Raw genomic sequence first — 14,980 nt, forward strand, 5'->3', positions numbered from 1 at the left:
GATAGATACTATATCTGTACATATCTCTTACCTACTAGTTAATGGAATGCGTTCGTTGGAATGAACTACAGGAAAACCTTGAAGTTAGAACATTCATTCCATTAAAAGATTTGAACTCTGATATTTTAGAAGTTGCTTGTACTTGTTTAATTTGATATACATGTTTGTTGACTGAATGACTCTTTGGTCGGTACTGCAATGTTTTATTTTCTATTGTAGGTTGCACGTGAAAAAAAGTTATCTTGGTCTCTTTATACATGCTTAGTTGCTTACCTGTTGAAACAAAGAACAAATACAAATAACTAAATAAAAACGTCTCCATTGGACTCAATGCTATTGGGTGGCCATTTTGAAACACCTACATATCTGAATCTTTTTCCATCATGGAAATCCATCTCTGCCAGATTTGGAAGTGAACAATTCTTCGACTAAACCAACCTGCTATTGTCCACTCCACACTAGCTGACCATGTAAGTTCTAAAGTTATCATTGACTTTAATAGCCAACTGAGTTAGTAACGGAACTTAATTTCCTGACTGAATGGTATGCTAGCAATGAATCTGAATGCTTTGTATGTTTTCCAAACACTGGGAAAAGGAAGCTCAACTTCCCAATTTGAATAAGGCTGTCAAGTCCGAAATTACCTGAACAACAATTAGTAATGTTGCTGGTTCCTCCTGTGCTATAAAACCTTATCACAGCTACAATACCATAACGATGTAAATGCATTTAATAGAATATGATCAACATCTAAATAAACAAGCCAGCATCTTGAAAACATTTGAAATGGAGATTTATTTAACCTTCCTACCAACAGTAACAGCCCCAAAATGTCTTGAGAATATATGTACATCTTCAAAAGTATTTTGTTTCCATATATACAAATATATTTACACTTGTTTACAGGCACAGAAAAGTTCCAGTTGGAAGTATTGAAAGTAGATATAATACATTGAGCCTACTATAGTCGTACAAAAAAAATCATTAGTTCCAAGAACAGACATCATTCTGCGCACTCTAGTCGAGAAGTATCCGTTTGGAAACATCACACATTTCAGGTCAGACTTTTCAAGTTATAAAAACAAAAAACACAAAAATAGAAGTGAGACCTTTGAGAGACAACCGGTCAGATTACTGAGTCACTTCTGGAACTACAGTTTCGTAAAAGAAAAGAGGGAGAAAAAAAAGAAAAGAGGAGGAATCTCGGTTTTCTCTCCAATGACGTCATAGACACAAAAGTTTGTTGGATTTCAACCTCATCTTATTGGGTCTGGCAGGGACATGGTGAACAATATATATACATATATAACAATATATATACATATATACTGTACTGTACAGCACATCTCACAAAGTTCCATGCACACACACACACACACACACACACACAATGCGGGTTAGAGTAGGGAGGTAAGCTGGTCAATAGGTAGTGAGAGAGCGAGAGCGAGAGAGAGAGATAGATAGCAGTAGATTAGGTAGTAAGAGAGAGGGCAGTGTGTATGTACAAAAGAGAGAAGGAGAGAGATAACAGTAGATTAGGTAGTATGAGAGAGGGCAGTGTGTATGTACATGTGTGTGAGAGAGAGAGAGAGAGAGAGAGAGAGAATGAGTAAGAGAGACAGGAAAGAGAGATGGGGGTATGAGGGATCAGGGTAGATTAGGTAGTGTGTGACAAAGAGAGGGAAGTGCGTGTGAGAGAGACATCAGAGAGAGAGAGAGAGAGAGAGAGAGAGAGAGAGAGAGACATCAACGGGAAGAGAGAGAGAAGCAGAGTTCCAGAGATGTCTGGGTTGGGTTCAGGCAGAGGGGTGAACGCGGGGTCAGTGTCCCAGGCACCACTCACCCAGCGCCAGGCAGAAGAGTAGGAAGGCCTCCTGGGCGTGAACGCCCCAAGCCTGGTCCTTCAGCAGGGGAGGCAGGAGCCTCACCTCCGCCCCCTGGCCCGCCGCGCCACGTGGCCCGGCAGAGGCCGAGGAGGAGGAAGAGGAAGAGGAAGAGGAGGAAGGGAGGACAGAAGAAGGGCTACTTCCAAAGGAGGACAGGGAGGAGGATGATGAGGTGTCGACAGAAGAAGAAGAGGAAACGACGACGGAGGCTGTGAGGGAGAGACGGGAGGTGGGGGAGAGGGAGAAAGGAGGGGGGGGGGGTGGGGGGAGGTAATGGAGAAAGATGAGGACGACAGCCAGGCGAGGGGCGACGTGCAAAACGACAAGAAAAGGAGGAAAACGGGGTCTAGGGTCTAAAGAAAATGAAATAAAGAAAATGAAGACATAAGTCCATATAAACCCAACATTCTAAGAACATGAAACTACGTATCCTAAGAGTACAATGAGAACATACTAACCACAGACGTGACCGATCCATACTTAAATAATAATCCTCTGAAAATATTCTAACACTTAAAGCTTCATTAAATATAAAAAAAATTACTTCGATTGTTTTCAAGGCTCATATTTATAAAAAAAAAAATTTTCCATCATATTTTCATAAAAACCTCTGTGGGGAGCGGTTATGAGTTAGAGGAGCATCATGTATTACTGTACACATGTGTGGTTGTTATCGGACCGTATGGAGATGAGCGGTAGGGGTTAATGTGTCGCGGCACCGTGACCCCGGGCAGAGTTCGTTCCGTACAGTCAAGGAATGCAGACTTCACAGGGCAAAAAATAAATACAAAAACAAAACAAGAAAACAAACGCAGAAGCACAACAGTGCATGGCTCCGGACATGTCTGTGCGCTTTGGACAGTGGTTCGAAATCTTTTCAGCATTTTCCGTCTCGCGAGTCAAGATCTAAACAACCCACGGCATCGGGTTGCTATTTTCCAGATCAGCAATAAAATGGAAAGTTCTGATTGCCAAAACCTCGGTTGTGAATAACATCCTCTCCTCCTCCTCCTCCTCCCGGGTTCATACTGTCCTTGCCAAGTCATGCAAGGAATGAGTCAAAATCCCATCAATGGACCTCGTCCACAAGGAGTACACAGGATCAGAACAGTCACTGGGCCGGCGACCGCACTGTCTTTTTCCATCCATCCATATCATCCATTTCCACCGCACTTTGTCAGAGAAGGGCCTGCGTGTGCTGGAGGTGGGGACATCGTACCACAAAAGCTAGCTAGTAGAAGACAGCGTACAGAACCGAACCTTCCCTGAGAATTCACAGAACATACTAGAAGGCTGAAGCAGGTAACCGAAAAAACCCAGTAGCTCGAATTGCTCAAAAAAAAAAAATTAAACATCTGAAAATAAAAAGCTAAAAAGATTATAAAGAAAAAAGTGTTTCCCCCCTCGTACTGTGCAATTACACACAAAAGAACGAGGCTCCAATTTGGAAAACATCAAGGTAACTTACCAATTTGGTAAATAAATAATGTTTCCAATTTGGAATTTAAGAAATAGCTTTTCTTGCCGGACTATGTGCAGACAGGGTCACAGCTTCCAGGAAATACACGACGGGCGTGATCTTAGATACTTCGAAGGCCCCCAGGTTTCCTTCCACAGACGAGGGGTTCAGTCTCTGAAGGCAAGTGGCATCAACTACCGATAACTACTGGTATTATTACTGCCTTGTAATAATTGAACCTTATCCGCCTGCGCACATAGGAACAGACCCTCGTGTAACTGGCAGGCCTATACATCGAGAGAGAGAGAGAGAGGATGCTGGGAAAGCGTAGGACCCTATAGAAATAACAAGGAGACTCTTCTCCTTGTTATTTCTGTAGGGTCCTACGCTTTCCCAGCAGCCCGGTGGTTCAGCTAGCAGTAAGGTTCATCCGCGTCCGCAAACTCGATGGGCTGAGATTCACAGTCCACGTCAAAGGGCTTCTCCTTGCCGACCGGGCTGTCGTCCCCGAAACCGTGAGAGGGGATCCTGCCGTTGCCGCACTCCGGTTCCGTCTCGTAGCCGGTGTCCCGTAGAGCCCGGAGCTGTGTCTGGTTGGTCTGACCGCCGTTCTGGGTGGGCTGCTCAGTCATGTCCAGTTTCTCCGTCACGGCTGCTTCCATGAGGCCCGCCTCGCACGCCCGGTACTCGGGTTGGAGGGGCTTCTTGTGGCTGCCCAGCAGGGCGGCCCGCAGCCGCAGGCAAGGCGCGGGAAGGTACTGCATGTAGCAGTTGTAGGCCAGCGCGGCCAGGAAGAGGAGGAAGAAGAGGAGGAAGAGGAAGAGGAGCGCCGTGCTGTTGTCGTGCTGCAGGTACTCGGCCGCAGGGTCGTGGGTCTCCGGCTGCAGGGCATTGGAGCTCGGGGGAAGGCGCTTGGCCTGGAACCCGACGGTGCTGCTGGGGGGCGGGGTTAGTGACGGGTCAGTGCGGGGCGGGGAGGTGAAGACGTCGGCGGTCGTCGAGCTGGGAGGGGCGGGGGCCGAGGTTAGTGGCGTTCGTTTACCGTTACCTTCAGAGGCCCGGGCGCTGGCCGTCTCCTTGCGGCCCAGGCCGGAGCCACGGGCGGCGTCCGCGTGGCCTTCCTGGACCGGTGGTGGTCGCGGGGGCAGCTCCAGAGCCAGGACGTACCCGGCCAGGAGGCGGCTGAAGTTCTTCCCGGCGGCGGGGGCCCACTCCAGGGACCAGCACTCGTAGCGGCCCTGGTCCTCCGGCGCCACGCTGTAGATGAGGAGGCCGGTCTCGGCGATGAGGTGGAAGCGGGAGGCCTCGGTGAGCGCAGAGCCGTTGGACTTCCACAGCACCTGGGCCAGGTTGGAGCGCAGCAGACACGGCAGCTCCGCGGAACTGCCCGGCTTCACAGTCACGCGGTGGTAGTCCTGCACGGAGACAGCTGCCACTGGGGAACACCAAGGGAGAAGAGATATTATGTCAAGATAAGTTGAGTTTAATGTAAAATCTTAAAAATACTGACCTAGAAATTCTACATTCAAGTCAACTGAATTCTACATTCAAGTAATACTACAACTCTGTACACCCTCTGTATACTATGTCACCCTCCTCTCTTCTGTATCCCTCAGTAAACAATTTGAATTGTTCGCTCTGAAGTTGGAACTTCTTAAGAGTCAGTTCATCACGCTGGTTGGCTGTTACAGACCTCCCTCAGCAAGTAGTGATGCTCTTCTGCCTCAGATAGTTTTAAAACCATCTGTGATTCTTTTAACTTGACTCAACTAATTGATAGCCCAACCAGACCAAATCCTAAATGCCCAGATAAATCTTCCCTTCTTGATTTATTTTTAACAAATGTTCTGAAATTGGTGTTTTTGCTAATGACCCGAGTGACCATTGTGTCATCGCCAGTCAGGCATGGTAAGCTCCCGAAAACAAGACCAAGGATTGTACAGAAACGGGATCTTAAGCACTTTTGTGAACAAGCCTTTCATCACGATTTATGGCAGTTTGACTGGTCCAGAATCTCCCTAATTAATGATGTGGAGTTAGCCTGGAAATCATTCTATGATACTTTTCTTAACATCATAGACAAACATGTGCCAGTCCGCAAATTTAGAGTGAAAGGACGTGACAATCCCTGGTTTTCCCCTGAGCTGTGCAATCTGTTGAGATAAATGGATGTAGCCTGGTCTAAGGCCAGGAGCTCCAAGTCGGAGACTGACTGGTTGATATTTAGACAGCTCAGAAACCAGTTTACTTCCCGTATTCAGAAGACTAAAATCTGAGTACTACTTGGCTAAAACTACCTGTAACCTAAAGGACCCCAAAACATTTTGGAAGGTTATCAAGACCACTTATGAGAGTGACATCACAAATGAATTGCCACTCAGCATAGAAACTGAGTCCTGTACTGAGACTGATAAATTAAATTTTTTTTTATTGATCTTTTCCCCCCTCCTTTTTCCTCCAATTTTCTCCCATCCCAATGTTAGTCGTTATGCCAATTCCCAATCCCCTTCCTGGTCGCTGCGCACTTACCCCCCACAGTCGGTCTGGGAGAGTGGAGGCTACCACGTGCTTCCTCCGACACACGTCCAGCCAATCAACCGCTTCTTTTCACCTGGCAGCGCGGATTCTCACTGAGAGGGCGTAGCGTGTGGAAGGATCACACTATCCCACTTAGATCCTATCCGCGCTTAGCAGGCGCCCCGACCGAACTGTAGGAGTCGCTGTTTACAACGACCCGGACCCACCCCGCCAGCTTCTCCCACCCTCTAATACTGCCAATTGTATTAGTGTGAACGGCCAGCCAAGCTGTTGACAACCCCGGAGCTGTGAGCTGGATTCGAACAGGCAAATCCAGCCACTCCGGGGTTGGTGACGAACGCAATCTCCGTTACGCCACCTGACCGCCTTGATAAATTAACTTCTTAATTCTTTTAACAAACATTTTATTTCATCAGGATCCTTGTTTGAGTAACTACAGCCATCAGACTCTGAACATCAGGGATGTCACCCCCCTCAAACTCAGAAAATGAACCCTTCAATTGATCTCCTTTTGAGGTGGTTGAGGTCCATAGGGCCCTAAAGAAGCTCAACTCCGACAAATCTGCAGGTCCGCATAAGTTGGAGCCTCATTTTCTCAAGGCAGCTGCTCATTTTATTGCAGAACCTTTAACTTACATTTTTAATCTCACCATCGAAAGCAATGAGATTCCATTAGTCTGGAAATCTGCCCACGTCCTCCCCCTGTTGAAAGGGGATGATCCCTCATCCCTTAACAATTACAGACCAATCTCAAAGTTGTGTGTTTTAGCCAAAGTCCTTGAGAAACTAATAAGTGAGCAGCTAAAAGATTATTTAGACTCACATGGCCTGCTTTCCAAGAACCAGTCAGGTTTCAGAAAGAAGCACAGCACGATCACTGCTACTCTTAAAGTAGTCAATGATGTCATTGAATCACTGGATTCCAATCAATACTGTGCAGCTCTGTTCCTAGACTTATCCAAAGCCTTTGATACGGTTGACCATGCCATTTTATCGAAGTGTCTACATAAAACTGGTTTATCTAGACAGGCTGTAGAGTGGTTTTCAAATTACCTGACAGGTAGATCGCAGTGTGTACAGTCTGCTGGTTTATCATCCTCTTTCCTCCCTGTACTTTTAAGGGTGTACCACAAGGTTCCGTACTGGGACCTCTACTGTTCTCCATATATGTTAATGATCTTTGTATCAACCTGTCTAATGCTGCTTACCATTTCTATGCTGATGACAGTAATTTATTGCTCATCTCCCAGTGTTGTGCAAACGATGGAGTTCTTGCAATCTGCCTTTGACATTGTTCAGTCACATCTTACCCAGCTTAAGCTTGTGTTAAATGCTGGCAAATCAAAGTTTATGCTCTTCTCAAATGGGAAGAGACTCCCAGCTGATCTTCCCACACTTGTTACTGCTGGAGGGACTGACATCGAAAGGGTTGCTTCTAGGGATGTCCCGATCACGTTTTTTTTTGCTCCTGATCCGATCCCGATCATGTGATTTTGAGTATCTACCGATACCGATATTTCCCGATCCGATAATTTTATTTTCTTTACTTAAAAAAATAAAAATAATTATTCAACAAACATGACCATGTTCACGTCTTAAACTCATACTGAGGCCTTAGTTTTGGTTTTAAATTGCATATAATCATTCATTTATTGTCACAGAGCAGAAGGATTTTGCCAAAACAAACCAATAGTATCCAGCTGCAGAACGGCAGACCAGCCACACTCTGACCCAAATAATAAAAAAAAAAATGTAATCCTAATTTCTCACATTACATTCACCCTGAATGTTGACGTTATCCAGGTGAAAAGTTAACTTCATTCAAGCGAAGCATTGCAATCCTTGACATAAATCATTTGATGTATAATTAAATCAAAGGAAATGCATTTGGGTCTGAGAGTGTGGCTGGTCTGCCGTTCTGCAGCTGGATACTATTGGTTTGTTTTGGCAAAATTCTTCTGCTCTGTGTGACAATAAATAAATTAATGATGATATGCTATTTAAAACCAAAACTACAGCCTCAGTATGAGTTTAAGACGTGAACATGGTCATGTTTGTTGAATAAAAAAAAGTAAAAAAAAAAAAAAAAAAAAAAAAATCAGATTAACACTTTGGCTGCCATGGGTTAAATTCATTATCAACCGTAGGTTGCCGGCTCTATTTGTCTATAGAGAAAGTCCCCTTCTTTGCAGGGCTATAACTTTTTAAATTCTATTGCTACATTGCCATTATTAGGGCCCATTCAAAGTCCTATATGTATTGTTCATTGTGTAGCAACGTTAAACTTTTTCATTCACATATTCATAGTAAAGTATGGTCTAATGTATAAGTATGTTTTCATCTCTTTCTGCCGCTTTCTCCAGAACGTGATCTATAGCCCCAAATACATTATATTGATGATGCAATACAGTTTTATGGCAATCGGCGCGATATAAAAAATTCCAACTAGACGTACTTCTAGAAGTTACTACACGTCATCTGATGTTGACCGGATGGGCTAGGGGGCGTTTATAATTCCGTGGGCAGCGTTATACCAATCATCTAATGTGGGTCAAATGTTGATAATAGCAGTTAGTATCGAAGACGGTAACTTTACACGCTAAAACTCACCCCAGTCTCCGCGCGCCGTTGGGCGATCATCGTAGAGTAGACATTTTATCATTATGGGATGTAGATTTACCCGGTCCATCTCCAGCTTGTATAATGGTATATACGTCCAAATCATGTTGTTTATCGAGTTATTGGCAATCGATCGCTATGTAGCGTGACGAGCCAGAGTCCCGGGACATGTACCGAGTGCCCGGAAGTAATACGGCCGTCCAGCACAACCTCTACGGCACTTCCTGTTAAGCGATTGCGCCGATCGGCCACCAGATGGCGCTCCTGAACCGCCAGAGAGCTCAGTGGGTCCTCCTGGTGGATCTCAGGCCAGCGGAGGGGACATATGAATCCGATCCCAGATTTTTGAAATATTGATATCAAAGACGCTGTAAAGCGTCTTCGGCAACTTGAGCATGGCCGGGAATGAAGTGTTTAAGCGTTTCCCGGCACCCAAAGTGTTAATATTATTATTTATTTTTTGTCTATCCCGATTTTCGGAAAATCACATGATCGGCCCCGATCCCGATCACGTGATCGGGACATCCCTAGTTGCTTCCTACAAATATCTAGGCATTACAGTGGACGAGAACCTTACTGTACATTACAGTGGACGAGAACCTTACGTTTAAATCTCCCATAGATAAACTTGTGTCAAAGCTGAAGCTTAACTTGCCCATCTTCACTCCCATCTGTGTCGGCGCTAATGAGCTAGTCAGCATGTCTGCTAGTCAGCATGTCTGCAAGATGGCGCACTTGGTCGCTCACATGGTTCAACTTACCTGAAGGACACTTGCCTGCATCACCATTCAAGCTCTGGATTAAGCTCCTGAGAAAAGGCAAAAAGCAAATAAGCATCATGTAAACATGTTGTTTTAAGATGCTTCTCACAGACTTTGACTTAAGGATTGTGCCAGTATCATTTTGACTGAGGTTAGTGGAGGTCTGGCGGTGTTGACAGGCGCAGTGTCATTTTGGGGAGGGGGGGGTACAGGTATGGGCAGGATACTAGCAGAAATACATAAATATAGGCAATTAGATCTGAATATAAAAATATGAGAAAAAAGAAACGGTGTAAACAAAGTTTTAACGTGGATTTGAATGGGGTGTAGTAACGTAAAGTAACACAGTAACACTAATGGAAATAAAAAAAGAGGTTGTTGTTTTCACAGGGGAAATAAAAATATGTGGTTTTCACAGGGGTGAGTTAGTCACGCAGGTCTCTGCGTTTCTCTACCCCTTTTCAACACTGACGGCAGTGTGAGCGGCATTTAGTAAACTTAAGCTGAAAATGTGTTACGGTAATGGCGAGAAGTCACATTTGCACTGGTATGCTCCTTTAAGACACACAAAGAGATGTGTCAGAGGACAGAAATATGTGGTCTTTGTCCGCAGAAAAAAACTTGCTGAGCAGGAAGGAGAGCAGTATCATGGAAAACAGTGTTTGTTTAGTCGCAGGCTGTCGATGCTGGTTCTGCTTTCTGTTATCAAGTCTAACGTGGGTTGGAGTGAGACAGAGACAAGCAAGGCAGAAGAGAGATAAGACAGAGAGACACAGAGAGAGAGAGAGAGAGAGAGAGAGACAGACACAGAGACACACACACATCAATTCTATTGTGCGTTGGAAGAAGAGATAGAGAGAGCGAGAGAGATAGAGTGAGAGCGAGAGCAAGAGAGAGAGAGACACACACATCAATTCTATCATGCGTTGGAAGAAGAGAGAGAGAGAGAGAGATAGAGACAGTTAAGATCGGAATCCTTATGAGTTACCCATGTGTGCTGCTGGGGGCATCGAGGATATTGACACAGGTGGCAGCCTGGGGGTCCCAGGCACAGTAGGGGTCCCGGGCCAGGATGCAGTCGTCACAGGACGGGTACCTGCCACAGAAGGCTGTGGGAGACTGGACCACGCCAGAGTCTGAGCCGGCATACAAGGACCGGGTCTGTGGACAGACAGAACACACGCATAACAACACTGAAGAAAGGAGGCGCGCGCGCACGCACACCTAGGAAAGCACACTTGCATGCATATGTGTGAGTAGCTACACACAAACACAGAGGTTCATACACACACACAGACACACACTTTGAAAATCTAGCATTATATTCCCAATATTATCATCACTTTCGAAGTGAGGCCAAATGGCTGTGTGGAAAAAGTGCTGTGAATGTCACACAGGCACCCGCACCCACAACCTGAAATTATGAAGTAACATATCGCCTTAGAAATCAGCATAAAATTCCGTCTGCTGAAGTACTTAAAATGTCATACTTCTGACTCCCCCACACAGTCTGATGTCTCCCACTCAGGGAAACAACGTGGAGTCTGATGTCTCCCACTCAGGGAAACAACGTAGACGTAGAGTCTGATGTCTCCCACAACCCATTTCAGATTCGAACAGAATTGCTGTCTGCCTGGTCGGAAACGTCACCCATTTTCTTTCAAAGTAGATTCGCTCGCTCGCTCGCACGCACGCTCGCACACGCGCACACACACACAGGTAAAAAGGACCGTTCAGCATTTCACGACACTTAGCACTAGGGATGCCCCCCGGACCCCAGTTCTAAACGGGAACCGGTACTGAATTAGAAAAAAACTGAGTATTAATAAGCTCCGACGTTATCGGTACTGCTATCGATACTCGAGAAAGTATTATTATTATGAGGTTTTTTTTCCAGGAATTTAAACGTTGCAAACTATCTCTCCTCTCTCTGTCTCTGCACGAGAAGCGAGCCGCAGCAAGCCATTACACACACTTGTCGCGAGCCGCTCACACTCACACGGGTAGGGACTGGAGGTGCCTGTCCGTGGCTAGCTACGTTAGCTACGGAGCTAATAGTCAGTTTCAGTGTTGCTGGATGGTACACTCTTACGTTAACGTTATGCCGAGTTCATACTACACTACACGTATGAACTCGACATAGCGTTAACGTTACTCCGTTTCCATGAAGTGTTTAATTAGCAGCAATCTGTTGTTGAAAATTTAACGTTAACGTGGCTAGCTACGTTAGCTACGGAGCTAATAGAGTGTACCATCCAGCAACAACGTTAACGTTATGCCGACTCGCCGAGTTTATACTACACTACACTTATGAACTCGACATAGCGATAACGTTAATCCGTTTCCATGAAGTGTTTAATTAGCAGCACTCTGTTCTGTTGTTGAACATTTAACGTTAACGTGGCTAGCTACGTTAGCTACGGAGCTAATAGAGTGTACCATCCAGCAACACTGAAACTGACTAACGTTAACGTTATGCCGACTCGCCGAGTTCATACTACACTACACGTATGAACTCGACATAGCGTTAACGTTACTCCGTTTCCATGAAGTGTTTAATTAGCAACAATCTGTTCCGTTGTTGAAAATTTAACGTTAAGGTAGGTATCCGATGCACTTCCGGCGTGGACAGGAAAACGTCGTGAAATCGTTGTAGTCATTTTGTAGTCTTAACTAAAAGATTTTAACAAAATAAAAAGCAGCAGCACTATTGCATAACTGAGTCATGTTTGCTATGTATTTCTTTCTTTAGGGGAGTAGGACATTTGTTTCACAGTTTTAGCATGATGTTTTATAGATGGCCAGGTTAAACACAGGTTTTTGTTTTTTAAGAGGGGGGGGGTTTGATTTGATTGAAGTTTATTTCAAATATGCAACACAACAAACAAATATCAAGTACAGATATAGCCTTAAGCCGTTCAGATAATAATTTATAATTTTTTTTTTTAAATTTAAATATATTTAAATAATAATCTAAAAGAACCGATAAGATTATCGATAAAGTACCGAACCGTTAAGCAGTATCGATAAGAGTAGTAGTATCGATAAAATCCTAACGATACCCATCCCTACTTAGCACACACACACACACAGGAAAAAAGGACCGTTCAGCATTTCACGACACTTAGCATTGCGTGTCAAGCCACTCCAGGCAGCGTCAAGTGCTTTACATAAGAGGATGAAAAAATACGCTAACAAAACTCCTTTTTGATTAAAATCTCAATCTCCTTTCTTTGGGGCCGGCAGAATCTATGTGGGCCAACAAATGTCATACAGCATAACGCCTGTGTGTCTCAAGTTCCTAGTAGGTGGCTACTGACCTAGAAAATCTACATTCAAGTCAACTGAATTCTACATGCAAGTAATACTACAACTCAGTACATATATTATATACACCTTATTATTACCGTAATATATATATATTAGTGCTGTCAGGCGATTAAAAAAAATAATCTAATTAATCACAGGATTTGTAATTAATTAATCTAATTAATCGCATTTTAATCGCATAACCATTTTATGCCTGATATTCTATATTCTATAATCATATTTCAAATTGCATGTGTCCGGATGGCAGAATTCAGTACTGTATCTACAAAACCTTCTGTTTAATCATCTTCCATCTATTAATTTGCTTAGATTTTTCAGGTCTGGTCAATTTGAGCATAGTGTTATTCACAGTCAAAGATTAAAAAAATAAATAATTGATATTCTCATTTGGTTCATTACAATTTACTCAAGCCTAGTAACAGACACAGTATTTCTGACACTGGGAATACATTCCCTGAGATCCATAGATGTCCCTAGAATCAGATACCAAGAACATGCAAATGGACCATATAAAAAAAAGTAAATGTGTATTCTACGTTCTTATGGAATGAATGAGATAACAAAAAAAAAATAAAAAAAAAATAAAAAAAAATTAAATAAATTTTTAGTTAATTTTCATAACGCGATAATTTGCTGTGTAATTAATTAATCTAATTAACGCGATAAACTGGCAGCCCTAATATATATATATTAAGGCTGTCAAAGTTAACACAGTATTAACGCGTTAACGCACGATTCTATTAAGAATATTCTAAGCTGGGCGCCCCAGTAGCGAACCACGGCCGACCCGGGTTCGATTCCCGGACCCGTCGTTATTTGCCTAATGTCTTCCCCCCACTCTGTCTCCCGTTCCTCCTCTCTCTCTCTACTGGACTGCCCAGTAGAAAAAGCGATAAACACTAAAAAAAAAAATCTTAAAAAAAAATATATATATATTTTATATATAAGCTGCACACCATGCACACCATGGGCGATCAAGCCTTCTGCTCGGCCGCGCCCAGACTATGGAATGCTCTCCCCAACCACCTGAGAGCACCACAAACTGTTAATACTTTTAAACGTGGCGCGCCGGTCTAAACAACATTGCATGCGTGCACGAGGAAGGATAATAATTATGATCTAGCCGCTAGCGTTGATTTCAGGAAGATCCGATAATCAGGCGAAAAATTTATAGAATTACACAAAAACAGTTTTTGCGTCTTTTCCCTAGTTACACTGCTGGCCATTATATATTACTATTGCACTTTACTGTTACAATTGCACTCTGGTTGGATGCCAAACTCATTGTGCTGTACTTGTGCTGTATGATGATGACAATACATTTGAAATTCAAATTTTGATTCCAATCTAATCAAACTGTAATGCTCCAAAGCTCTTCGATCATGTTCTCTGTGTTTGACTCGCTCACCTGCGAGGACAGCAGTAGGTTCTTTATGGACTCAGAGTTCTTCAGTAGCTGGAGCTCCTCCACGGTGTGGACCCCCCCCTCATACACCACCGACTTGTGCAGGACACCCTTGTCTATAGACGGAAAAAAGACAAATATAAATTGACCAACTCGAGAGGAACGCCCCCCTGGGAGTCCCAAGTAGACAGCACCTAAAGTCTCTCTTCAACAAAATAGAGGTTAGATAGATTACAATAAAGACTAAAGCAGCTTATATTATAAAACATTATATAAGCAGTATTTAATTTATATATTAAAAAAGAATAAAGAAAAGAATATATATATATATATATATATATATATATATATATATATATGGTGGTGAATATATATATATATATATATATATATATTAGGGGTGTAACGGTACACAAAATCCACGGTTCGGTATGTACCTCGGTTTTGAAGTCACGGTTCGGTATTATTTTCGGTACAGTGGGGGAGGGGGGGAATACAAAAAATAAACCTTATGGAGGATTTATATATGGGATATATATATATAGAAGGTAGATAAGGGGGGGGGGAAATGTGAGTTTAGCTCGGGACCACAAAGCTAAAACAACAGTCTATTTTTGGGGATAATTAATTGAAAAACCAAGTAGTCTGTTGATTCTGAAGGTTGATTAGAATCAAAGGGGGGGAATGAGAGAAATCGGTGTTTTTCAATGTATGTGATGTATAGATTGGGGGGAGATGATAGCATCTAACGGTGCCAGGTCAGAGAGGTGGCTGTGCATGGTGACGGTTTGAACGGTGGAGGAAGCGGTTTAGAGGCAGGAGGCAGTAGTCAGTGTTGTTAGCAGCGAGCAGAATGTTTGCATTGCATCAGAACATCAACAACTGATAAGAACGGCAGCAGGCACAGGAGCGAGGGAGAGAGGTTTGACATTAATGAAAGACGTTTTAATGTGTGTTAGAGGTTATTAGCAGTTATGACAGC

The 14,980-nt window shown here is 43.6% G+C and overlaps 1 protein-coding gene across 3 annotated transcripts in view; it reads right to left on the minus strand.

Annotated features, from left to right (window-relative positions):
- Window positions 1–793: 793 nt before the first annotated feature.
- LOC311236923 (semaphorin-4D-like) overlaps window positions 794–14,980 on the minus strand; it is a 92,962-nt gene continuing 78,775 nt past the window's right edge. For 2 of the 3 annotated variants that reach the window (XM_084324719.1, XM_084324720.1), the window contains 4 exons: window positions 14,002–14,114; window positions 10,252–10,424; window positions 9,264–9,310; window positions 3,737–4,780 (listed from right to left, as the gene is read on the minus strand). In XM_084324719.1, coding sequence (XP_084180845.1) covers window positions 3,759–4,780; window positions 9,264–9,310; window positions 10,252–10,424; window positions 14,002–14,114 — 1,355 coding nt within the window. In that variant the 3' untranslated portion in view covers window positions 3,737–3,758. Of the gene's footprint in view, window positions 2,096–3,736; window positions 4,781–9,263; window positions 9,311–10,251; window positions 10,425–14,001; window positions 14,115–14,980 lie in introns of those variants that run through there. The other variant, XM_084324721.1, reaches the window with a different exon arrangement.

This window comes from Notolepis coatsorum (assembly GCF_963971535.1).
Source record: "Notolepis coatsorum genome assembly, chromosome: 11".
Classification (NCBI taxonomy): Eukaryota; Metazoa; Chordata; class Actinopteri; order Aulopiformes; family Paralepididae; genus Notolepis; species Notolepis coatsorum.